General features: G+C 38.9%; 1 protein-coding gene and 1 pseudogene across 6 annotated transcripts; one reads left to right on the plus strand and one right to left on the minus strand.

The window, feature by feature from the left end:
• Positions 1 to 629: 629 nt before the first annotated feature.
• Positions 630 to 20,363, minus strand: ZNF283 (zinc finger protein 283). Of its 6 annotated transcripts, XM_028478250.1 has the most exons (7): positions 20,050 to 20,363; positions 19,652 to 19,826; positions 18,341 to 18,379; positions 16,833 to 16,897; positions 16,436 to 16,523; positions 14,099 to 14,225; positions 630 to 4,494 (listed from the first exon to the last, which is right to left on the minus strand). In XM_028478250.1, the coding sequence occupies exons 4-7, from the start codon at positions 16,862 to 16,864 to the stop codon at positions 2,792 to 2,794; spliced, it is 1,950 nt and encodes a 649-aa protein (XP_028334051.1). In that variant the 5' UTR covers positions 16,865 to 16,897; positions 18,341 to 18,379; positions 19,652 to 19,826; positions 20,050 to 20,363; the 3' UTR covers positions 630 to 2,791. The 6 variants fall into 6 exon arrangements, with proteins under 6 accessions (XP_028334051.1, XP_028334052.1, XP_028334049.1 ...); XM_028478251.1 differs by lacking the exon at positions 19,652 to 19,826; XM_028478248.1 differs by lacking the exon at positions 18,341 to 18,379.
• Positions 20,364 to 21,866: 1,503 nt separating this feature from the next.
• LOC102988890 (proteasome maturation protein-like) lies at positions 21,867 to 23,752 on the plus strand (annotated as a pseudogene).
• Positions 23,753 to 26,932: the final 3,180 nt, after the last annotated feature.

The raw sequence follows: 26,932 nt of genomic DNA on the forward strand, positions 1-26,932 counted from the left end.
AGTAGATGGATGTTCATTATACTGTCCTTTAAATTTTTCTGAATGTCTAAAAAATGATCATAATAAAGTTTTGGTAAAGAATTCCAAAATGGACAGTTTTCTTTTTGTTCTCTTTAATTTCTAATTTACCTCGAAAAGTGAGTGGAGAATTTTAATCACTACTTGTCTGTTGGGATTCATTACAGCAAATTGCTTCACATTTCTCTCTGATTCTTCTCCAGGTATAATCCCAACATCTTAACACTTAACTAAATCCAAAATGTTTCTTTTTAGTCTTAATTTTTGATGCAGCTTAAGGGATAAATTATGAATAAAAATCCTCTCAAATTCTTTACATTTTACTAGATCTTTTATCCAGAATGAACTATCTGAAATTCAAATGGATGAGTGGTTATGGGTACTTTTCTAAATTCATTATACGAAATGGGCATCCCTCTCCTAAGACTTCGCCAGTAGTAATATTTATGATGATGATAATAAGAATAGTATGTATTCAGCACAGGCTACATACTAGATACTCTTCCAAGGATTTGACCCATACTACATCCATCCAATCTCTACAACAGCACTATTACAGAGCTACCATCACCAGAATTTTAAACATGATGCCCAGAGGGGATAAGCTTCCTGGACCAGGGATTGAACCCATGTCCCCTGCATTGGCAGGCAGATTCTTAACCACTGCACCACTAGGGAAGTCCAGCAATCACCATCTTAATGATCAAACGTAGCATCGGTGATAGTGGGGAAAATGGATATTAATTGCTTATGATGTCTTTCAATAAAAAGTACATGTCACCTCCTATGAATTGTTCTGGTGGAAAATGTTTAATCCTCTAACTCTAACTTGATTTTATGAGAGTTATGAAGGATAGAGGTACAAATTAAATTTCACTATGAGAGAACAAACAAAATCTAGAATGTATGGCATTCTATAAAATAGCTTTCCTGAAATCTTCAAAAAGTCTATTCAAGACTAAAATCTAGAGACATGACAACCAAATGCCATGCATGAATATATATTCAGAAAGCAAAAATGGCCAAATGTTTAGAATTCTTGATTCCATGTAGAGAGTAGATGGATGTTCATTATACTGTCCTTTAAATTTTTCTGAATGTCTAAAAAATGATCATAATAAAGTTTTGGTAAAGAATTCCAAAATGGACAGTTTTCTTTTTGTTCTCTTTAATTTCTAATTTACCTCGAAAAGTGAGTGGAGAATTTTAATCACTACTTGTCTGTTGGGATTCATTACAGCAAATTGCTTCACATTTCTCTCTGATTCTTCTCCAGGTATAATCCCAACATCTTAACACTTAACTAAATCCAAAATGTTTCTTTTTAGTCTTAATTTTTGATGCAGCTTAAGGGATAAATTATGAATAAAAATCCTCTCAAATTCTTTACATTTTACTAGATCTTTTATCCAGAATGAACTATCTGAAATTCAAATGGATGAGTGGTTATGGGTACTTTTCTAAATTCATTATACGAAATGGGCATCCCTCTCCTAAGACTTCGCCAGTAGTAATATTTATGATGATGATAATAAGAATAGTATGTATTCAGCACAGGCTACATACTAGATACTCTTCCAAGGATTTGACCCATACTACATCCATCCAATCTCTACAACAGCACTATTACAGAGCTACCATCACCAGAATTTTAAACATGATGCCCAGAGGGGATAAGCAGTTTGCCCAACATCCCACAATAAGGAGGTAGAATGGTGATAAAAATAAGTATGGTTTCTGCCATGGATAAGGTGTTTCCTACATTTGTGATATTAACAGGGTTATTCTCTAGGAAGAGTTTGCTGAAGTTTAACAAAGATTGAATAGTGTTGGAAAGCTTCTATACATTCACTAAATCAACATATCTGGTATAAATCTTCTATGCTCTTATGGGCAGAAGGAAATTGTGATTCCCACATTAGCCAAATCTTCCTATGGAATGAATATTCTGCTACTTTAATCAGGGAGGTAACAAGGGAGGGATTTCTTGTTCTAATTAAGTCACATTGTGACTTGTCTCATGTTTTAAAAAGTGTGAATGCTGTCTCTCAAATTATCTAGGAAAGAACAAAATTTTGTTTTTAATTTCCAATCATTCATCGACTGATACTTTTGTAAAATATAATGATGTTATGGCAATATCAAATTGCTATAAAAGTTTCCAGACACTCTCACTTCCTGCATTTATCTCATGATTGACAGGTAACAATTCTATGGACTGGCAAAAAGTCTCTGGCCAATAGTTTGAGTAGCACTTGTCTAAAAGCCTTCCTACAATTCTAATTCAAAGGATTCTCATTTGGATGAATTCCCTGATGTATTCTAAGATGTTTACCATGTCTACAAGTCTTCCCACATTCCTTAAATTCACAGGATTTCACAGCAGTATGAATTCTCTGATATGCAGGGCAAGAACCAAATTAAATTTAGATCCTTCCCTTAAAGAGTAATGAGCATAATTTTTCCAATGTTTATGAGACTTTGTACCACGAATTAAATATAGATCTTTACACATTCCCTAAATTTAAATGGCTTCATGTCAGTAGAGATGTTCAATAAGATCATACAGAAATCTAAAGGCCTTTTCATATTCCTCATTTTCAAAATATTTCTCACTAGAATGAATTTTCTGGTATCAAGTGAATTGTCCATACACAGGTAAGGCTTTTGCACATTCCCTACATTCATAAGGTTTCTCAAGAGTAAGACTTCTCCTCATGTTAAGTAAGTTGTCTGTACACACACAAAAACATGTTCTTTCACATCTCTTCAATCATAAAGTTTCATCAGCATCAACTGTCTTATTTGAGTAAGCTGTCCATATAAAGCCTTCCCCACATTCTTTATATTTGTAGGGTCTATCATTATTATTAGTTCTTTCATGTTGAACATGGCTTGAGCCACAAGTAAATGTTTTTCCAAATTCCTTACACTGATAAGGTTTCTTGCCAGTATGAAATCTCTGATGAACACGAAGTTGATAGCTACTACCAAAGGCCTTCCCACAGTCTTTACATTCATAGGATTTCTCACCAGTATGAACCCTCTCATGTTTAACAAGGCTTGAACCCCAACTAAAGGTCTTCCCACATTCCTTACATTTAAAAGGTTTCTCACCAGTATGGATTTTCTGATGTTGAGTAAGGTGATAGCCACGACTAAAGGCCTTTCCACATTCTTTACATTCATAGGGTTTCTCACCAGTATGGATTCTCTCATGTTGAACCAGACTTGAGCCACAATTAAAAGTCTTTCCACATTCCTTACATTCATAGGGTTTCTTGCCAGTATGAAATATCTGATGTCGAGTAAGTTGATAGCCACTACCAAAGGCTTTTCCACATTCTTTACATTCATAGGATTTCTCACCACTATGGATTCTCTCATGTTTAACAAGGCTTGAACCCCAACTAAAGGCCTTCCCACATTCTTTACATTCAAAGGGTTTCTCACCAGTATGGATTTTCTGATGTTGAGTAAGGTGATAGCCTCGACTAAAGGCCTTTCCACATTCTTTACATTCATAGGGTTTCTCACCAGTATGGATTCTCTCATGTTGAACCAGACTTGAGCCACAATTAAAAGTCTTCCCACATTCCTTACATTCATAGGGTTTCTTGCCAGTATGAAATAACTGATGTCGAGTAAGTTGATAGCCCCAACAAAAAGCCTTTCCACATATTTTACATACATAAGGTTTCTTACCAGTGTGGATTTTATGATGCTGAGTAAGTTGATAGCCACGACTGAAGGCCTTCCCACATTCTTTACATTTATAAGGTTTCTCACCTGTATGAATTATCTCATGTTTAGCAAGGCTTGAGCCCCAAAAAAAGGCCTTTCCACATTCTTTACATTCATAAGATTTCACACCAATATGAATTTTCTGATGTTGAGTAAGGTGATAGCCACGACTGAAGGCCTTCCCACATTGTTTACATTCATAGGGCTTCTCCCCAGTATGACTTCTCTCATGTTTAACAAGGCTTGATCCCCAACTAAAGGTCTTCCCACATTCCTTACATTCATAAGGTTTCTCACCAGTATGAAATCTCTGATGCACAGTGAGTTGATAGGCACTTAAAAAGTCTTTCCCACATTCTTTACATTCAAAATGTTTTTCAGCCATATGAATTCTCTCATGTTGAACAAGTTTTGAGCCATGACTACAAGCCTTCCCACACTCCTTACAAACACAGGGTTTCTCTTGATTATGAATTTTTTGATGTGCAGTAAGAGATTTATGTTTTCTGTAAGTGGGCACTTTTTCATAGGTGATTATCATTTGACTGAAGTATCCCTCTTGATGTCCCTGGAGGCCCTCAAATCTTCTCTTACACTTCCAATTATTTTTGAAGAGGAATGCCTCAAAGCCAAGGGTTTTACTTCTTTCCTTTATCTCCTGTTGGGGAAAATTTATTTCAAAAATGTCCTTTTTTGCAAATGTATTTTTGGTCTCATATGTTGACTCCAAATCTGAAAGAAAACAAGAAAACCACACATTTTATTGCCTTTACCAGAAAAAAAAGCCCTTTATAGTAGAAATAAAGACAAATTGAAAAGAATACCCACAAGTGAACTCAATCAGGAGACTTACTGAATTCCTAAGCACAAGCCTCTCCCCGGTCCAACAACAAACTTAGCTTTGATTTTTCAGTTCTTGCGATATTAATGTTCTGATATGACAGTTTTCTGGAGGATTCCACAAAGATCACTTTAACAAGTCCCTCATCTTCCTGTGTAAATGATCTCTTAAACCAAAATGTGCCCTTCCACTAGTCAAGTCACTGGGTAAAGGATATTAGGATCTGAGTTCAGGGCTGCTAAGGTGACTGGAATTTGTGGTTCAAGATTTATCAGAGAAAGAAGTCATGCAAAGAAGTTCCGGGAATCTATACAGGGATTCTCCCTTGGATCTGTAACCAAATGTCATTATGCATCCACAAGGTGCCTCTCCACAATGTGACTGGGGTACTCTCAGAGATTCTAGAGGTTGTACACTGGAGTCCTAACCCAACCTGAATGGAAAGACCTCAGTGAACACCCCCAAGCATTTATTTGAAGCCTCTCAAAGGCCATATATTGAAAGTAAGAACCACACCCTGGAGCAGTAGTTCTCAAATGTTTTGGTCTCAGTATCTCTTATACTCTTAAATATTGGTAAATCCCTTGCTTGCACATGCATAAGTATATTTGAAATACAAAATATACAAATCTAGTATTTTTGCCTATTGGTGATTGTATAATATTTTGGTTGAGCTATTAAATGGTGGATGGGTACTGTGGATGTGATTGTGGGAAGTAATTTTAATCATGAATTAAACTGCACTATTGCTATTTTATTTAACAATGTCTTATTGCTTTGTATACATTTACATTTGGGTGTAAAGACTGTGTTTATATCCAAAAGGAAGCCATAGTATTTAAATTGACTAACCTATATTACAACTACTTTGAGATGACCACATGTCAACTAAAAGGAGTACAGTTTTGTACAACGTAGCATCAACAAATAGTTCTATAAATTTGAATTGGGCTTCTTTTATAATTACTTGGACTTGAATGTTTCTGTGTAATGCTTAACAGTGTTAGTAAATGAATACAGGTTTAACTTCTTTTTAGATGTTTAAAAAAAAAAGCACTGAGGACCCAAAAGAGGTTTTGTTTATGTGGGTTATATCTTTTGATATTTACCATATTAGAAATTAAAATAGAAATTTAAAGATTTATTAATTCATTTTAAAGTGACAATAAATCATTAAATGTTAACAAATAACATTAAATAAATTTTCCCAAACTAAAAAATTAATGAATTATTGTTTTAATCTTCTGCAAATCTCTTTAATATCTGGTTTAACAGAAGAAAACTGGATTCTCACATCTGCTTTTGCATTCAATCTGTAGCAATGCTATTTTGGTTGAAGGATATGAAGAAAATTCAGCCTCCCACAGATGTGTCATTGTAAAATGGCAGAATAGTCTATGAACCTGTTCAGGTAATTGTGGGTGTTATTCTTTGCTACTACAGTAAAAATTGAGACGTGGTGGTTTCTTAAAGATTAGTTCCAATGTGGAATATGCAACCATACTGGTGAACTTTTCATACTATGTTACATTAAAATCCATTGCACTTCGGATGATTTTTTATCCATGCATAATTTTGTACTATGTACTGATTATCTGAAAAACAGTGGTTCACTGAGTTATGCAGATCTTTGAAATGTTGACATATTTCATTACACAATATCAAAAAATCACGTTAATAATATCACCTCACCAGAAATTTTTTTATTTATTGGGAAGCTGTAAAGCTCAAAATAATAGATATAAGCTTCACACAATTCTAATTTTTACTTAAAAGTTTGAATTTTATCATTGGCAACAAATACTTTTAGTTGTTCTTAAAGTGACAGGCTCATTTACGAGAAAATGTTTTCCAAATACCCAAGCCTAAAGAACCATAGTTTGTCTCATTCTTCCAAGGGAAAAAACAAAACAAAACTGTGTTCCATGAAATAAGCAGCTAGTTTAACTCACAAGTCAAACATCAGCACAGGTGGTTTCCCTCAAGGCAACCACTGCACCTTAGTATACAGCAAAAGAGCTTAACGGAGACTTCCCATTTCATCACACAGAATATTCTAAAAATGCATCCTCAAGGATCAAGATTTAATAAAATGAAGCCCCAGAGCAGGGTACTAAAGGTCAACCAGCATGAGGAGGGTTTCAGTATAAAAGGGTTGTCCTATGTCAGGAGTCAGAATGCAAGCAGGGTAAGGACAAGTATCTGTGTGTGAGTGACCTGGCATGGGTTGTCACAGCCCAAGTGGGATGAGACGGGCAATCACATGATCAAGGTGGTGGTGGTGGTGGTGGTGGTGATAATAGAAGACTGGTTACACATAGAGTTTGATCAAATAAGTACAGTTGTCCATTGAGATCCTTGGCGGATTGGTTCCAGAACCCACCTCAGAACCCATACCTGAGGATGCTAAGTCCCATAATTGGCCCTCCTTTTCCACAGATGCAGAACACATGGAAATGAAGGGTCAACTGTATATTTATTGAAAAATAATCTGCATATAAGTGGACCTGCATAGTTCAAACCCATGTTGTTCAAGGGTTGACAATAAATACATTCAGGATAATGGAACCCAGGTTTTTCACTGTCAGAAAAGGGAGTTAGAAATATGGAAAGTGAATAAGCTGAAATGAAACCTGTAGTGTTGAAATGGAATTGGAGATATCTTTATGAACTCATGGTTTCAATCTATAGATGTAAATGTGTGTGCACGTATACATATGTATGCATATAAACATATTCCCTAATCTGCCCACTGAGAGGGCCTAGGGACAGCCATCCCCCAGCAGCAATGAGCAAATCTAGTACCCAGATTCTGGCTTCTAAATAGCATTCTCAACTAAAAGGAACCAGGGCACCTTGAAGAAATGGCTGACTCTAGGGCTGGAGCAGGGAAAGTGCAAGATGAGCCTGGAACATGGTGTTGGGAAGAAAATAAGGAGGTGCTCTAAGTGTGATGGAGACATGCCAAAGGACACAGAAACCACTGTTGAGAGAATTCCCACTGGTCAAATCCAGGACTAGCTTCAAAATAAATAATGGGAAGAACAGATTACAACCCACTGACTAGAAATCCAACATATGGATAAGTTGAAAGTTTGAAGAGGAATACAATACTTAATAGTCTCAAAGTTCCTCCTCACAAAAGGCTCATTAAAGGAAAAAAGATTAACTCTACAGGGAGGAGGCCGGTGGACACTACCATAATCACCTGCTCAAAGTAAGCATCATCAGTAATGACAAATCATTTGCTCCACCTGACAGAATGCAAGGAGAACACACCATCAGTTATGTGATACTCCTGCCAAAGATGCATAATCCAAATCTAATCATGAGGAAAGAGCAGACAAACCCAAACTGAAGAACACTGTACAAAATAACAGGGGTGGAATCTTCAGAAGTAACAAGAAATGGGTATTTTGATAGGGAATGCATTAAATCTGTAGATTGCTTTGGGTAGTATGGTCATGTTAACGATATTAATTCTTGTAATCCAAGAGCATGGGGTATCTTTCCATTTCTTTGAATCATTTTTAATTTCCTTTATCAATGTTTTATAGTTTTCAGTGTATAGGTCTTTCACCTCCTTGGTTAAGTTTATTCCTAGGTACTTTTTTTGGGACATGATTTTAAATGGAATTTTTTTTTTTTTTTTTTTTTTTTACTTTCTGGTATTTCACTGTTAGTATAAAGAAATGCAACAGATTTCTGTACACTAATCTTGCATCCTGCTACCTTGCTGAATTTATTTTTTAGTTCTGATAGTTTTTGTGTGAAGTCTTTATGGTTCTTTATATGGAGTATCATGTCATTTGCAAATATTGACAATTTTACCTCTTCCCTTCCAATTTGGATACCTTTTATTTCTTTTTCTTGTCTGAATTCTGTGGCTAGGACTTCCAATACTTTGTTGAATAGAAGTGGTGGGAGTGGGCATTCTTGTCTTGTTCCTGAAGTTAGTGAGAAGGCTTTCAGCTTTTCACCACTGAATACTATTGATATGTTGGCTGTGGGTCTGTTGTAAACGGCTTTTATTATGTTCAGATATGTTCCCTCTATACCCACTTTAGTGAGAGTTTTTATCACGAATGCATGTTGAATTTTGTCAAATGCTTTTTCTGTGTCCATTGAGATGATCATGTGGTTTTCTCTTTTCTTTTGTTAATGTGGTGTATGTATCACAGTGATTGATTTGCATATGCTGAACGAGCCTTGTGACCCTGGAACGAATCCAACTGACCATGGAGTATGATCCTTTTTATGTATTGTTGGATTCAGTTTGCTAATATTTTGTTGAGAATTTTTGCATCTATTTTCATCAATGATATTGGCCTGTAATCTTTTTTTGTAGTGTCTTTGTCTGGTTTTGGTATCAGGGTGATGATGGCTTTATAGAATGAATTTGGAAGCATTCCCTCTTCAATCTTTTGGAGTAGTTTGAGAAGGATAGGTAGAAGTTCTTCTTTGTATGTTTGGTATAATCCCCCAGAGAAGCCATCCAGTCCTGGACTTTTTGTTTGCATGGAGTTTTTTTAAATTACAGATCCTGATTCATTTCTAGTGATCAGTCTCTTCAAATTATCTGTATCTTCTTGATTCAGTTTTGGCAGGCTGTATGTTTCTAGAAACTTGTCCATTTCTTCTAGGTTGTCCAATTTGTTGGCATATAACTGTTCATAGTATTCTCTTATGATTTTTTGTATTTTCATGGTATTGGTTGTTATTTCTCTTCTTTCATTTCTTATTTAGTTTATTTGGGTTGTATCACTTTTCTTCTTGGTGAGCCTGGCTAGAGGTTTGTCGATTTTGTTTATCTTTTCAAAAAACCAGCTCCTGGTTTTATTGACCTTTTCTATTGTTGTTTTGATCTCTTTTTTATTTATTTCCTCTCTGATCTTTATTGTGTCCTTCCTTCTGCTGACTGGGTTTTGTTTGTTCTTCTTTTTCTAATTCTTTTAGGTGGTGGGTTAGGTTGTTTATTTGAAATTTTTCTTATGTCTTGAGGAAGGCCTGTATCACTGTGAACTTCTTAGAACTCCTTTGATGCATCCCATACATTTGTAAGTTGTGTTTTCATTGTTGTTTGTCTCATTTTTCACAGAACTAGAACAAATAATCCTAAAATTTATACAGAACCACAAAAGACCCAGAATTGAAAAAGTAATCCTGAGAGGAAAAAAAGCTGGAGGCATAACTCTTCCAGACTTCAGACAATATTACAAAGCTACAATAATTAAAACAGCATGGTATTAGTACAAAAACAGACATATTGATCAACGCAACAGAATAGAAAGCCCAGAAATAAACCCATATATCTATGGTCAATTAATCTACGACAAAGGAGACAAGACATACAATGAAAAAAAGACAGTCTCTTCAACAAGTGGTGTTGGGAAAGCTGAACAGCTACATGTAAATCAATGAAATCAGAACACTCCCTCACATCATATACAAAATGGTTTAAAGATGTAAATATTAAGACATGACACCATAAAACTCCTAGAAGAGAAACAGGCAAAACATTCTTGGACATAAATCGTAGAAATATTTTCTTAGACCAGTCTCCCAAGGCAAGAGAAATAAAAGCAAAAATAAACAAATGGGAACGAATCAAACTTAAAAGCTTTTGCATAACAAAAGAAATCATCAACAAAATGAAAAGACAACATACAGGGTGGGAGAAAATATTTGCAAATGATGCAACCAACAGGGGTTAATTTCCAAAATATACAAACAGCTCATACAAATCAGTATCAAAAAAACAAACAACCCAATCAAAAAATAGGCAGAAGACCTAAATAGACATTTTTCCAAAGAAGACATGCAGATGGCCAACAGGCACATGAAAGGATGCTCAACATCAGTAAGTACTAGAGAAATGCAAATTAAAACTGCAATGAGGTATCACCTCACACTGGTCAGAATGGCCACCATCAAAAAGTCTACAAATAATAAATGCTGGAGAGGGTGTGGAGAAAAGGGAACCCTCATACAGTGTTGGTAGGAATATAAATTGGTGCACTTACTATGGAAAACAGTACGGAGGTTTCTTAAAAAACTAAAAATAGAGCTACCATACGATCCAGCAATCCCATTCCTGGCCATATATTCCAAAAAGATGAAAACTCCAATTCGGAAAGATACATGCACCCCAATGTTTATAGTGGCACTAGTTACAATAGCCAAGGCATGGAAACAGCCCAAGTGCCCATCAATAGACAATTCGTTTTAAAAGATGTGGTATATATACACAATGGAATATTACTCAGCCATAAAAAAGAAATATTGCCATTTGCAGCAACATGGATGGACCTAGAGAATATCATACTAAGTGAAGTAAGTCAGAGGAAGGCAAATATTATATGATATCACTTATATGTGGAATCTAAAAAATAGTACAAATGCATCTATATACAAAACAGAAGCAGACTCAAACATAGAAAACAAACTTATGGTTACCAAAGGGGAAAGTGGTGGGGGGGATAAATTACGAATATAGGATTAACAGATACAAACTACTATACATAGAATAAACAACAAGGATTTACTGTACAGCATAAGGAACTATATTCAATATCTTGTAATAACCTATAATGGAATATAATCTAAAAATATATATATTCTTAAGACAAAAACCCCAAAACTGTATACTATCTAGCCCTTGCGTATCTCCGTGACCCAAATTCTTAGCTCATGCTCCTTTACTAACTCTACCCTGGCCTTCTTAGAGTTCCTCCAATAAAGTTCCTTACCAACCTTAAGGCCTTTGCCGTTCACTGTGATTGATATATTCCTCCCCCAGGTATTCATATAACTTGATCCCAGGCTTCACGTCTCTATTCAAGAAAGCTTTCCCTGACCATCTTATCTGAATTGGCCCTATCAATTCTCATCATTTTCTATTCTCTTATGCTGTTTGCCTCTCCTGAACAACATGTTTCATTACATGATACTATTTATCTACTTGTTTACTTATTTTATGTTTCTCCTCAACTACATAAAGTGCATGAGAATGAGCAAGTTATCAATCTTGTTCCTGATTGTATTAATAGTGCCCAGTACAATGCCTGGCTAGGAGTAGGCACTCCAAATGTTTGAAGAATTTATGAATGAATATGTATATTCATTCACATACACACACAAATGCAAAAGAGATGGAAAGCAGCTGCATCCAACATGTAAGTAAAATGGTTCCACTGGGAACAAAAAGAACACTTTCCTCACTGAAATGGGAGGGAATTATAAGAAGAAAAACAAGGAGCCTGGGAAATGAGATGAAGTTCCTTTTGTATCTCAAACTGAGATCTCTATCTCCTCCCAGGTGTTGGGCCTTCACTCCACAGGCCTTGGTCCTTCATAAGGAGTTTCCAAACACCATCCCAGCTGTTCCCCCTTCTCCTCCTCTGTGACCTGTGAGGTTGTTCCTGCACTGATGGCTCAATCCTGCCTTTGCCTTCCTGGGATCCAACTTCTTGTACCCCACCCACCCCTCAACTACCCAGGGCTCTTCTCCTTGCTCCAATAATGTCGTCATATCTGGCTTAGAAATGGAGTGTCTGCTTGCAAGAAAAGAAATGCCAAATGGTGTAAGCATTTTGTTGTTGTTTTTTTAATTATAAGGGCAAAACATTTGATTAAATTTGCAATAAAGTAAAGGTAAAAATAATACTGATGAAGACTTCAGAGAAGAGAAGGATGGTGGGAATGAAGAACATGAGATCATATAAGTAGGAAAATGATCTTGTTTTAGACTCATTCAGGTTCTATCTCTTTAGAGCAAACAGAACACAGTGGTTAAGAACACAGATTCTGGAGCCAGACTTCCTAGGTTCAGTTGTTGCCACTGCATCCCCACCAGCTGTGTGACCTTGGGAGGGCACTTAAATTGTATGTGCCTCAGTAATCTCATCTATAAAAAGGGTTAAAAATAGTACCTACCTCATGGGGATGTCGTAAAAGTTAAATAAGTTCACGTATTTGTTCTGCTTAGAACAGGGCCTGGTTTATAGTAAGCACAATGTTAACTATTACCATTATTATTGTTACTGTTGTTATTTTGCTTAAGTGGAAACAAGTTTTGTGAGACATTTCTAGGATTTAACTTAGTGTAGGATTTAACTTTGTAAAGTGCAAAGTTCACAGATTTTAACTTTCAACTTCAAATATGTTGAAGAAAAGGAATGTATTCACTTAGTATGAATTTCTGTTCATTCAATCCACTGCTACATAAAGTGGAGAGGCTCTTTTAAAAGCCAGAGTATGTCAGGATCCTGTTTCTAGCTGTACTCCCCATACATGGGTCAGAATATAACAAAGGACAGCAATTCTTTAGTATGCATAAAAATCACCTGGGGATCTTGTGTAAATGTAGATTCTGTTCTGCAGCTCTGGGGTAGGACTCGACGAGCTGCATTTCTAACAAGCCCCGGGGACTTCCCTGCTGGTGCAGTGGTTAAGAATCCACCTGCCGAATAAAGACGCAGACTTAGAGAACAGACTTGAGGACACGGGGCCAGGGTGGGAGTAGGGGGCTGGGATGAAGTGAGCGAGTAGCACTGACATATACACACTACCAAACGTAAAATGGATGGCTAGTGGGAAGCTGCTGCACAGCACAGGGAGATCAGCTCCATGCTTTGTGATAACCTAGAGGGGTGGGACAGGGAGGACGGGAGGGAGGCTCAAGAGGGAGGGGATATGTATACTTATAGCTGATTCACTTTGTTGTACAACAGAAACTAACGCAACATTGTAAGGCAATCATACTCCAATAAAGATATAAAAAAAAAAAAAGAATCCGCCTGCCAGTGCAGGGGCACGAGTTCGATCTCTGGTCCAGGAAGATCCCACAGGCTGCAGAGCAACTAAGCCTGTGCGCCACAACTACTAAGCCTGTGCTCTAGAGCCCCCAAGCCACAACTACTGAGTCCACGTGCCACAACTACTGAAGCCCGCGTGCCTAGAGCCCCTGCTCCACAACAAGAGAAGCCACCGCAATGAGAAGCCCCTGCACCTCAATGAAGAGTAACTCTCCCTGGCCGCAGCTAGAGAAAGCCCACGAGCAGCAATGAAGACCCAAAGCAGCCAAAAAAAAAGTAAATAGAAAATAAATAAATTTATTACAAAACAAAAACCACACTTTGAGTAGCAAGGACACAGATCATCTATAGAAATGTTGAAGCTAAACACAGTATGAAATCTGGTTTCTTTGACAGTGGTTATGAAATAAACACCCCATAATGCAAATCCAGCTCCTTGGTCATTAAAGAAGAGAGGCCATTACAGGAAGGGCCGGAGGAAGGTTGAAGCTCACTGAGGGATGGCACGATCGAGGTGCTCAATGAACCCATTTCTAGGCCAACAAATACCAAAACATTCCTTTGAGAACATGGAAGAGAAATTCACCTGGTTTCTTCAAAGATAGCCCTGTAATTCCTAGTGCAGAAAGCTGATGTTCCAGAGAGGAGATTCTAAACTATTTCAGGCAGATGAACTTACCCAGTGAGATCAAGTTGCTATAGTTCTCCAACATCACATCCACGTACAAGTCCCTCTGAGCAGGGTCCAGGAATTCCCACTCCTCCTGAGAGAAGTTGATGGCCACATCCCTGAATGTCACCAAGCCCTAAAACCAAAAACCCACACATTACTTGTGAAATTAAAGAACTTTAGAAACTACTTCCAAGAGGAAAAAAGAGGAGTATGAAGCATAAACTATAAGAAGAGGAAAATATAACAATCAAGTCGGCTGGAAGCCTGTGACACGTATGGGTAGGGAAAAGTAAAGAAATTGGTATGACTAAAGCAGAGTGTCTACATGTTCTAGAAAAAACCTATTACAGCAGAAAGAACTTCCTGGATACTGTGAGGTAACTCAGCTATCCAGACCTGTCTGATAATGCATAAAATAATGTTTCTCTTCTATTAAATAAAAATAGTGTTGGGGGAAGGGGATGGGGGCGTTTATGGGTGTGTATACATACATACAACCTGCTAAGTGCCTGCTTCATAAATTCTTATTTATTTATTTGTTTGTTTATTTATTTATTTATTTATGGCTGCGTTGGGTCTTTGCTGCTGCGCGGGCTTTCTCTAGTTGTGGCAAGCGGGGGCTACTCTTCGTTGTGGTGCACGGGCTTCTCATTGCGGTGACTTCTCCTGTTGCGGAGCACGGGCTCTAGGCATGCGGGCTTCAGCAGTTGTGGCTCGTGGGCTCTAGAGCGCAGGCTCAGTAGTTGCGGTGCATGGGCTTAGTTGCTCCGCGGCATGTGGGATCTTCCTGGACCAGGGCTCGAACCCATGTCCCCTGCATTGGCAGGAGGATTCTTAACCAGTGCGTCACCAGGGAAGTCTCATAAATTCTTTATAAATGTGAACTGCTACACCATCTTTTCCCTTTAAGAAATACCAAAAAAACCTGAAAACTTTTTTTCCAAATGTCCTACAAAATCTCTTATTTTAGAAAAATGATTTTAATTAAGGATTATCATTAAGCCTCAAGTGAACCATGCTGTGAGATTATATCATCAGCATTCTTCTTTATTATGATGAATCAAATACGTAAAATGCTTTTATTAGCTGCAATTCAGTTCATCATATGGATATATGAGATTAGTAACTATTATACATTTAGGCTGAACAAAACTTCCAAGATTTTCTTAATTCTAGGAGTCTATTATCAGCCAGTACTTAAGAATCTGGATCATCTTTTTACATGGTAACATCAACCACCTGTTGCTTAACACATTCCTTGTTCCCGAGCTGGAGGATACTGATAGAGGATATCAGACACAACACAGATGTCACATCCTGGTCAATAACTAAACAGACTTTGACACTGGTGTTTACTGATAAGGGAGTCCCTGGAAAGAACCACTCACTCCCCGCTCTAATCCTAAAAGCTTGCAAAGCATGTGATCTCATATAAACTGAGGCTAAGATGAAGAAATCCCAAATTCCATCTTGTCTTTCTGGAAAACTCAGGTCTCTGAAGAAGTTCCACGTTTTCCTGTGTGGTCCAAAGGGACCCTCACCACTAACTCATCACACCGCAGACCTGCCTTGGGAATGAGAAATCTGATAAGGGAAATGGGGCAGCCCTGGCCGAACAAAGATGGAAGTGATAACAAAAGGCAAGACCGAAGACAGTCTGCCATGGATACGTCCCAGTTAAACACCAAAGCTCTTCCAGATAATACATAGACTACTGAAACTGTTCTCGTGGGTGGCCATCCAGCTGGCTAAGGGCAGAGTATCCTGACCGACTTCTTTGCTAGCTGTACCTTAGCCTGAAAAAGAAAAACAACTGGGGGAACTTCACCCATTTTTTTCTAGATAGGACATGAACTAATCAGCATCTTAGCTTGAAAAAGGGAAACTGTCGCTTTCCAAATGTCTGCAGTCTTTCATTCTCTCCTCTTTCCTTCTTCTATGAATCCTCTTTGTGCCTTTGAAAGATGAACTCAATCTACCGTTGGTTTTCCTTGTATACAAATAAAAGCGAGCTGATTGTTCTCTATATTTCTTTACATTATTCTTTGACAGACACTCAAATATTTCCCTTAAAGGACTCCATTCCTTCACTGCTTTTGATGGAAGACTGAACCGCAGGAGATGTTAAGTAATGTGCTCAATGAATATGATGGCACTGTTTGGAAAAGGCACAGAGGGAGGAAGCTAGGCTATTTGGCATCATCCTTTACTGGAACAGAAGGAACCGAGAAGCAGGTTCAGGGATGGGGTTCTGCTAAGTAGAAAGCTTTAGGGTTAATTCAGGAAAAGATTCACGTGACCTAAAAATCACAACACTTCAAGGAGAGAGAAATACCAGCTTACGTCAGTCATGGTTCTAGAATTGCAGGAACTAATTAATGCTCCATAGGGTTCCTCTACTGGTGAAGCACAGAGTCCAGAAAAGCCAGAGCTGCAGAAGGAAAAAGAAGCTTTAGACCAGGTGTGCTTAAGTGATCCTGTCCGGCCTTAAGCAAGTGAATAAAAATACATCAAAATATTAGAGATGATTAACTCTACAGGATGTAATTTTAACTTCCTTCTCTATACATTCCCTGGATTGCTGAATTTTTTGCAACAAACCTGCATTAACTCCATAATCAGAAAAATAAAGATATTTCCAAATGTAAAAACCTGAGTGACAGGGAATTCAGTCATTAGGAAAACTGAACAAACAGGCCCAACACTGAAAATCGGTGCGTCTGAAACAAATGACACCTACCAGCTCTTCAACATCTTGTAGCTGTAGCTCATCACTACAGTGAGACACTCACTGTCAAGATTCTCCTGTGAATGAACACAAATTATGTAAGTCCCCTTCAAAGTCGCAGCAAGGAAATATATGCATATAAACAGAACAATATTTGGTACAGAGTAGATACTTAACAAGTGTGGCTACACCTCTCTAATTCTTCACTGAATGGTCAATTTAAAACATTTGGATACAATCCTTGAAAAATGTCTTCCAAAACTCTCTCTTATTGGATGGGATCCATATATAACTCAAAATATTCTTAAGTACTTTTGTTCATAACTATAACTATTGCTTGATATTTTATCATTTACATTTTCCCTTCTTTTGATTCTTTATAAACATAATGTTTATTAGGTGCGTATTATTCCATCAAATGGTATACTGCATTTACTTAACTGTTTCCATGTCATTGGATGCTAAATTTGTAAAAGCTCCTTCCAAGCTACTATAATTTTTTTCCAGACAAATGGAGCTAGATCTTTTTGGGGTCACGTGTACTCGGTAATCTCATGAAACGAGAGACACTCTGCCCACTTAGAAAATTAATTTACAAATATTTACAAAAATTCTGTCTCTATTTCAAGGGATCTGTGATCACCTGGATGCTTATAAATGGAATAAGAAGACCTCAGGTTAAGATTTCCTATTCTGGACCATTTGAGCCCCCTGGTAACTTTTTCAAACTTGCAAGCACCCACCACAATCATTTTATTTCTCTTCATATTTTGATCTATAAAAAGTTGATGTGGAATGATCCAGAATCACCACATAACAGCAAATCTTAATATTTACTAAGCCTGTATCATGGGGCAGGCACTGATCTATGGAGCTTTACACATATGAACTCAACTTACATCATTATAACTCCATTAGGTAGGTATTACTTTGTTCCAATTTTGTAGACATGGCACAGAGAGCCTGAGTCATTTATCTACACTCACACAGCAAGTAACAGGTAGAGCTGGACCCAGATGCTCTAGATCCAGAGCCTTACTCTTTTTTTTTTTTTTTTTTTTTTTTTTTTTGCGGTACGCGGGCCTCTCACTGTTGTGGCCTCTCCCTGGCCATGGCTCACGGGCCCAGCCGCTCCGCGGCATATGGGATCTTCCCGGACCGGGGCACGAACCCGTGTCCCCTGCATCGGCAGGCGGACTCTCAACCACTGTGCCACCAGGGAAGCCCAAGAGCCTTACTCTTAACCACAGCACACTACTACCTCTCACAACCCGCACAGAATTGGACCTGAAATAACTCATGTTTAGCAATGCTACAGATTTCTACCTAAAAAATATCTGAAAGTCTCTGCCCTTGTGGGTACAAACTGCAGACCACTACTGTAATAGGGAAAAACCTTTACGTTCTATTACAAGTTAATCACTAAAGAGATGTTGCCTATAAGCTTAAATTATACATAATGGCCCATCTCTGGGAACCCTGCCTAAACCCCCCAGGTAACGAGCATTAAGCTAAAGTACCTTTGTTCAGATCACAGGAAACATCCTGACCAGATCCACCTATGAACGCATACAGGGAGGAAAAAATTAACACATCCCCTCCAGAGTCTGACAGGAACCAGGAAATGTTTGACTTCACTCCCTCCCCTTTCAGTATAAAAGAAGCCTGAATTCTAATTCAGGCCAGATGCTTCTTTGGGACATGAGCCCACCGCCTCGGTCTGCTGGCTTTCTTCATAAAGTCGCTATTCCTTGCCCCAACAACTCGTCTCTCGATTTATCGGCCTGTCCTGGGGCAAGTACTTTGAGCTTGGACTCGGCAACACCATGCTCAAAGCTCAATCACATTCCCACCCCTGAAAGCCTCACAACATTGTAATTTACTACCTGAAATAACCAATCCCCTCCTACCTTGCCTTGCTTTGAAAACCATGACTGTGGAGCAGATAAAAAATAATTTGTTTTCGATACCACCTAAATGCTAATCTCCTCGAGTAATCATAGTCTAAAATAAAGCCCTAACATCCCACCTCCAGCCCACCTCCTGGAGGAGGTGTGCTTCTATACCATCAGAATGCTTAGGGACTTCCCTGGTGGTCCAGTGTTAAGACTCCGCCCTTCCACTGCACGGGGGAGGGGCGGGTTCCATCCATGGTCGGCAAACTAGGATCCTGCGTGCCACGCGGTAGGGCCAAATAAAAAAAAAAAAATTGCTTAGAAAGGGAAAATGTACTGGAGGGTTTGAACAATTTGCCATATGAACGGATGGCTACTGACTGAGGAAAAGGACAATAGGGGGCCTCTGGGAAGAGGGAGGCACCAGCATGATGGGTCATTCACCAGACGGAAGACCCAAGATAGACACTACTAGTCAAGTGTCTTGACAAATAGTCAAGATATTTCTGGTCAAGGAAAGCAAATAGCGTCATGATCTAAAAACAAAAGTAACTATGAATAAAAAAGAAACACAAATTCACCTGAACTTTGATTTCTAAATATGCAACAATTCTGTCCTTCTCAGGGTCCTTCTTAGAAACCCAGCAGCAACTAGGGTTGCGGGGGGGGGCGTTAGGGGCAGCAGGAGGGGGTGGGGAGAAATACTGGGAGACACCAGTATTTCTTGGAACACGGACAAACCTAACTAAAAACAAAACAAAACAAAACAAAACACCCTCCAGGGCCACATCTACCTTCATCCACACATACACAAACGGAATTCAAAGGGAAACTGGAGTTGAGGTGACAGCAATTCTTGGGGACAGAGGTCTGTTTGTAGTGGAGCTGAAACAGGTAGCTGGTCCCCCAAGGAGGTGACTTTTCTAGGAATCCTACCTGTGGGACCTCCCCAATCATGTCTTTCCACGAGCCTGTCACGAGGACACGTCCAGATGTCAAATTTTCATCCCAGGACTAGATCTGTACCTTCTTACTGGAAACATACATTCTAAGGCTTAGTCCTGGAATTCTTTTCTTGCGGTCACTTAACTCTGGCAGCCCCTAAGAGAGTCTAGAAGGAACCCAGAGAATCCCGCCGAAGCAAACCACACCTACAAACAAGGTCACGCACGTCATGACCCCGTCACACATTCCCAATCGCACACACCGTTAGGGAGACACACCACGGCCCTGTCACGCCGTCTGTCACACACCATCCTTCTCAGCCTCTCGTTCACACACAGGCTTGAGGCTCCGGACACGACTCGCCCTGTCCGCTGCCCGGGCCTTCTCACCTCGAGCGCCTCCCAGTGTCACCCCTACACGCACTGCTGGTTCCGACGAGGCTCTGGAGAAGTCCGCTGAGCCCTCCCACCCTCACCGGCGCTGATCACTTCCTCGGACGCGACCAACTCACCGCGCAGAGTCCAAAAATCTCGAAGACACCAGAAAGGGACCCAGAAACTGAGGTTAGTTTGGGCCCAGAGCCTCATGGGAAATAAGAGCCGGAACATCCTCTGAGGCTCGGAGCCCGGCGCTTCCAGGCGCTCTCCGCAGGCAATCTCGCCCTGCCCCGAGAGGTCCTGTGCCCTGAGACTTCTGGGAAATGTAGTCCGCGGCAGACGAATCCCCAGAAGCTGGGAACCTGGACCTTCAGAATGCTCCCAGCATGCAACTCGACTCCGCCTATCAGAGGCGCCTTTTCCAAAGCCCACCCGAATCTCTGGTCTTAGCTGGAAGGAGTAGTTCGAGTCTTGGTCGAGCCTAGTGGCTCAGTAGTCTTTAGCATGGCTGTGGGCGAATTAAGAGGTTCTCAGCGAAGGCTGAGGAACGCATTCTGGAGTCCAGAGCGGGGGGGGCGGGGGGCGCGTGACCAGGGACTTAGTCCTCAGTGAGCGGGGGCATCCTGGGTAAAGTCCGTGAGAACGACCCTGAGCGGGGTCACGAGCTTACCTAGGCACGAGAGACTGGAGCAGGGTCTGGCAGTTGAAAAGATGAATGTGTCTTGCTTTGGGTGCGCTTGTGGGTACGATTCGGTGTCTGGAACCCTGTGTAGACTTATTTTCATGGGATAGTTTCTGCAAATGTGAATCTTTGTTTCCTTAGGTGTAAGGCGGTTTGTATCAGAGGTTATATGCTACTGTTGGAAAGCAACAATAAGTGGTCGTGAATGGATATTGTGACCATGGATACTTGGGAGAAGGTCTCTGTAGGACTGAGAGACTTGAGGAGGTCTGTGTCTTTATGTATTTCTGTTAATGTCAGTAACCGAAGATGACAATATTTGTAAGATGTTTTTTCTAACAGGCTTTTCTTTTGTGTGCATACCTTGGTAATTGTGAAAGTGGAACACTGTCCAGCTGGGATTGAAAAACAGTACAGTATTATCTAGCTTGGCATGTTAGTTTGGTTATCTGACTACCAACCACTGTATGTGCCTGGAAATTGTGACTGTGTGTTTTGATAGTGAGTGACAATAAACCAGTTTCGTTACCTATAAAATAGAATAGTGTTATTACATCTTCTTGGAGAATCAAATTTAATATGCAGAAAAAGACTTGCAATTTATCTGCCAAAAGATTTGGACGTTTTATGATGAATCAAAGATGTTTTCTGGGAAAGACTACAAATCAGCATAACTTTGAAAAAGAAAGAAGAAATCAAAGTAACAGCCAGTCTTGGAGTGGCTGAGGTAGGCTTCCAATCTTCATGATGTTAAGAGAACTTGAGCAAATAACTTTGAAAACCCTTGATTAAAGAAATAACTTCCCACGGGTAGAGGCAGATAGATTAGAGCAGAGCCCAGAATTAGGTAATCAGATGTCCTAGCTTCTAGGTCAGACAAGGCAAGGAACCTGTTTGAGACTACATAATTATAGTCAATCCGAAAACTACTTGTTTTATTTTTAAGAGTGATCATTGCGTTTTAAAATATTCTAAATACACAAAACCAGGTTTCCATTTCCTAGGCAGGGCCTGTTGCAGTTGGCAGTTTTGAACCAAAATATCTGTAGTTTCTTCTGACAGATTTTTTTTCCTGATCTGAAATGGTAGGTAAAAATAGATGAACCGTTAATGGATATAGTATTAGGGAAGAATATAAAATTCCTTTCCTATTACAAGTTCAGAATAAAGTCCCAAGTGATCCTGAAAGAAAAGCATTTTTTAATATCTTTATTGGAGTATAATTGCTTTACAATGTTGTGTTAGTTTCTGTTGTACAACAAAGTTAATCAGCTATAAGGATACATATATCCCCATATCCCCTCCCTCTCGAGCCTCCCTCCCATCCTCCCTATCCCACCCCTCTAGGTCGTCACAAAGCACCGAGCTGATCTCCCTGTGCTATGCAGCAGCTTCCCACTAGCCATCCATTTTACATTTGATAGTGTATATATTTCAATGCTACTCTCTCACTTCATCCCAGCTTCCCCTTCCCCACACTGTGTCCTCAAGTCCATTCTCTACGTATGTGTCTTTATCCCTACCCTGCCACTAGGTTCATCAGTACCGCTTTTTTAGATTCCATATATGTGCATTAGCATACGGTATTTGTTTTTCTCTTTCTGAGTTACTTCACTCTGTATGACAGACTCTAGGTCCATCCACCTCACTACAAATAACTCAATCTCGTTCCTTTTTATGGCTGAGTAATATTCCATTGTATATATGTGCTAAAAAAGGATTTTCTTTTCTAACCTTTTTTCCAAAAGTCTCTCTTTTGCTTCACCCTAATTGGCTTCATCACAGCTAAAAATCCTTAAAACAATTTCTCTGTCGTCAAAATCAATAGCATTGGGTAACAGGGTGAGAGGCTGTTTGCAGAGCTAGTTGAAGATGAATGTCAGAGGACTTGGATCTCAGCTAAAGGACAGTATTCCAGTTACTGAACTTTCAGCAAGTGGACCTTTTGAAAGTCATGATCTTCTTCAAAAGGTTTTTCTTGTGTGAAAAATGAACTTTTGCCCAGTCATCCTCTTGAATTATCAGGAAAAAAATTCCAGCTCGACCAAGATAAAATGAACTTTTCCACACTGAGAAACATCCAGGGTCTATTTGCTCCACTAAAACTACAAATGGAATTCAAGGCAGTGCAGCAGGTTCAGCATCTTCCATTTCTTCCAAGCTCAAACCTTTCATTGGATATTTTGAGGGGTAATGATGAAACTACTGGATTTGAAGGTATTCTTAATGACCCATCACAAAGTGAACTAATGGGAGAACCACATTTGATGGTTGAATATAAACTCGGTTTACTGTAATACAGTGTGCTGTTCATGGAAAGAGATGGGTTGCATCTTGTTTAGAGTTGTCTTTTTACTATAATTTGACGTGCACAACATTAGAAGTACTGACACATGAGAAAAAAATCAACAGCATTGCTTTCACTAATATCATTGCAGTAACAAATCTGGAAATGAAACATGCCCATCAGAAGTAGGATGTTTAATTAGGTGTGGAGTACCTATACAGTGGGCTAGTGCACAGCAGCGAAAATGACTGAATTTAACAAATATGATAAAGAGTTATAGATATATACATACAGTATAATTCCATTCATAAAACTTTAAAAAGAGGCAAAACAAATGATATTTTGTGTGTAACTGGTACATAATAAAAAACAAGGGGACTTCCCTGGTGGCTCAGTGGTTAAGAATCCGCCTGCCAATGCAGGGGACACAGTTTCGAGCCCTGGTCCAGGAAGATCCTACATGCTGTGGAGCAACTAAGCCTGTGCACCACAACTACTGAGCCTGTGCTCTAGAGCCCACGAGCCACAACTACTGAAGCCTGTGTGCCTAGAGCCCATGCTCTGCAACAAGAGAAGCCACCACAATGAGAAGGCTGCACACTGCAACGAAGAGTAGCCCCCACTCACCGCAACTAGAGAAAGCCCATGTGCAGCAACGAAGACCCAATGCAGCCAAAACTAAATAAATAAATAAATTTTTTTAAAAAGGATATGATAAAATTCAGGAATGTGGTAGCTACAGGAAGGCAGGAAGATGAAGAGATAAGTTGGCAAAAGTATTCAAAATTATTTTGTGTATTCTGTTTCTTAAGCTGGATTGTATTTACACAACTGTATACTTTTAAAATATATTTATTAGTTATAAAGAATTTATCTGTGATGAAATTTTAAAGTTTTTAATATAGAAATTGAAGGCAACTGTGTGTATTTGTGTATGTATGACTGTATGAACATGGAGAAAGTTATGGGATATGTATGCCAGACTTTAAACAATGCTCTACACAGGGGAGTGTGGGAGCTTGTGAAGGTATGTGCAGAAGAGAAACTTACAGGTAAGTGATGTGAAAAAAAATGCCTGTTAAAAGTGTAAAATACATACATACATCTCTGTTATTTACATGTATATGTGTTAGAAGATACTAAGAAATACTAAGAATCATTATAACAAGGTAGTAAACTTTCAGGTGTTTTCACTTGGTATTTTTATGCCTTGCTTGAACTTTTGACAAAGTCTATGTTGTATAATATAAGTATGGCCACGCTTGTTTTCATTTACAATTTGTATGGTATGTCTTTTTCCACACTTTCACTTTCAGCCTCTGTGTGTCTTTAAATCTGAAGTGAGTCTCTTGTAGACAAAATATAGTTGGATCTTGTTTTTTTTTCATTCATTCAGCCATTCTGTCTTTTGATGGAGAAGTTTAATCCATTTACATCTAAAGTAATAATTAACAGGGAAGGACTTACTATTGTCATTTGTTAATTGTTTTCTGTTTGTCTTATAGATTTTTTTCACTCTTTTCCCTTCTTGCTGTCTTCCTTTCTGTTTCACTGATTTTTTTTTCTGTGTGTGTGTGTGTGTGTGGTGATGTGCTTTGATTCCTTTCTCATTTTCTTTTGTGTACCTTCTATAGGCATTTTCTTTGTGGTTAACATGGGACTTAAACAAAACATCTTAAAACAAGCTATATTAACTGATAACTTCAATCATATACAAATGCTCAACACTGTTATTTCTCCCATCACACATATTTTATGTTATTGATGTCACAAATTATGTCTTCATATTGTATATCTACTAACATATTTTTGTAGTTATAATTATTTTTACTTCTGTATTTTAATCTCTATTCCAGAATTAAACGTGATTTATGCACCACCATTATATCACAGAATTCTGTATTTGTCTATACATTTACCTTTTCCAGTGAGCTTTTTACTTTCATATTCTTTCATGTTGCTGTTTAGCATCATTTCCACTTGAAGAACTTCCTTTAGCATTTCTTGTAAGGCAGGTCTAGTGGTGATGAACTCCCTCAGCGTATTATCCCACTCCCTCTGGCCTGCAAGACATCTGCTGAGAAATCTGCTGAGAGTCTTATAGGGGTCCCCTTGTACATGACGAATTGCTTTTCTCTTGTTGCTTTCAAAATTCTCTCTTTGTCTTTGACTTTTGACAATTTGATTACAATGTGTCTCCCTGTGGATTACTTTGGATTCATCCTATTTGGACTCTATATGGCTTCATTTTTTAATATAAATTCATTTATTTATTTTTGGCTGTGTTGGGTCTTTATTGCGGTGTGCAGACTTCTCATTGCAGTGGTTTCTCTTGTTGTGGAGCACGGGCTCTAGGCATGTGGGCTTCAGTAGTTGTGGCGCAGGGGCTTAGTTGCTCTGCAGCATGTGGGATCCTCCCGGACCAGGGCTCAAACCCGTGTCCCCTGCATTGGCAGGCAGATTCTTAACCACTGCCCCACCAGGGAAGCCCCTATATGGCTTCTTGAATCTGGATGTCATCCATTTCCCCATATTTGGGAAGTTTGGGGCCATTATTTCCTTTCTTTCTTTTTTTTTTTTAAATCGAGGTAACATTGGTTTATAACATTATGTTTCATGGGTACAACATTATATTTCTACTTCTGTATACACTAAAGCATGCCTACCACCAAAAATTTAGCTTCCATCCATGACTCTACAGTTGACCCCCTGTTGGGAAGCCAAGATATCGAGTAATATCCTCTGAACTGAGAAGGAACTTTGAGACTGAAATATGAAGCAGGCCACTCCATAAAGTGCAATTATGAAGTTTATTATGGGTAACTTACATACAGGCAGGAAAGATCTGCTGGATGGATGATCCAGAAACATTCACAGCTGCACTCCATGTCATCGAAAAGCGTACAGGGGAGTTTAAAGGGGCTGAAGCTAAAAATAGAATCTGACTACCAAGTAAGAAGCATACCCACACTGACAAGAACTGGGGACTTTTCCTCTCTCTGGGGGTCTCATGACCATTGACCATCTGCACCAGCAAAGGCATTCTTCCAGTTTTCGTATCAGATGAAGGCAAGGGTAAAAATTGATAGGGAACTTATCTGGCTTGGGTGCATTCCTTGTGAGTAGGCTAAAGTTCAGTCACTCAGAAAAGGGAGAGGGTAGGACTGCAGGCCTGAGATGGTGTTGACAAAATGGAGTCAGTGTGGTGAAGCCACCCACTCCCTTTAACCATTTCACCTTCCTGCACCCACCCCCTATTCCTTCCTCTCTGGCAACCACCACTCTATTCTCTATATCTACACATTTGGTCTGATTTGGTTTGTTCATTTATTTTGTTTTTTGTTTCTTTTTCTATATTCCACATATGAGTGAAACCATATATTATTTGTTTTTCTCTGATTTATTTCATTTAGCATAATATCCTCAAGATCCATCCATGTTGTTGCAAATGGCAGGATTTCACCTTTTATGGCTGAATAATATTCCTGTGTGTTTGTGTGTGTGTGTGTGTGTGTGTGTGTGTGTGTGTGTATCTCCCACATGTTCTTTACCCATTCATCTGTTGATGGGCATTTAGGTTGTTTCCATATCCTGGCTATTAATAATAATACTAAGATGAACATAGGGGTGCATATATCATCTTCAATTAGTGTTTTTATGTTCTTTGGATAAATACCAAGAAGTGGAATAGCTGGATCATATGGTAGCTCTATTCTTAATTTTTTGAGGAATCTCCATCATTTTTTCCAAAGTGGCTGCACCAATTTACATTCCCACCAACAGTGTAGGAGGGTTCCCTTTTCTCCAACACTTGTTATTTCTTGTCTTTTTGATAATAGCCTTTCTAACAGGTGTGAGATGATGTCTCATTGTGGTTTTCATTTGCATTTCCCTAATAATTTGTGATGTTGAACATCTTTTCATGT

The sequence above is a fragment of the Physeter macrocephalus genome, chromosome 17, assembly GCF_002837175.3.
Source record: "Physeter macrocephalus isolate SW-GA chromosome 17, ASM283717v5, whole genome shotgun sequence".
In the NCBI taxonomy this organism is placed as follows: domain Eukaryota; kingdom Metazoa; phylum Chordata; class Mammalia; order Artiodactyla; family Physeteridae; genus Physeter; species Physeter macrocephalus.

Coding starts and splice junctions, on each gene's coding strand:
- ZNF283 (XM_028478248.1), bottom strand. CDS start 19,672: ATGATTGGGGAGGTCCCACAG. Junction 16,524..16,832: donor TACAAGATGTTGAAGAGCTG/GTAGGTGTCATT, acceptor TTCCTTCTGCAG/CTCTGGCTTTTCTGGACTCT. Junction 14,226..16,435: donor ATTCTAGAACCATGACTGAC/GTAAGCTGGTAT, acceptor TTTTGGTTTTAG/GGCTTGGTGACATTCAGGGA.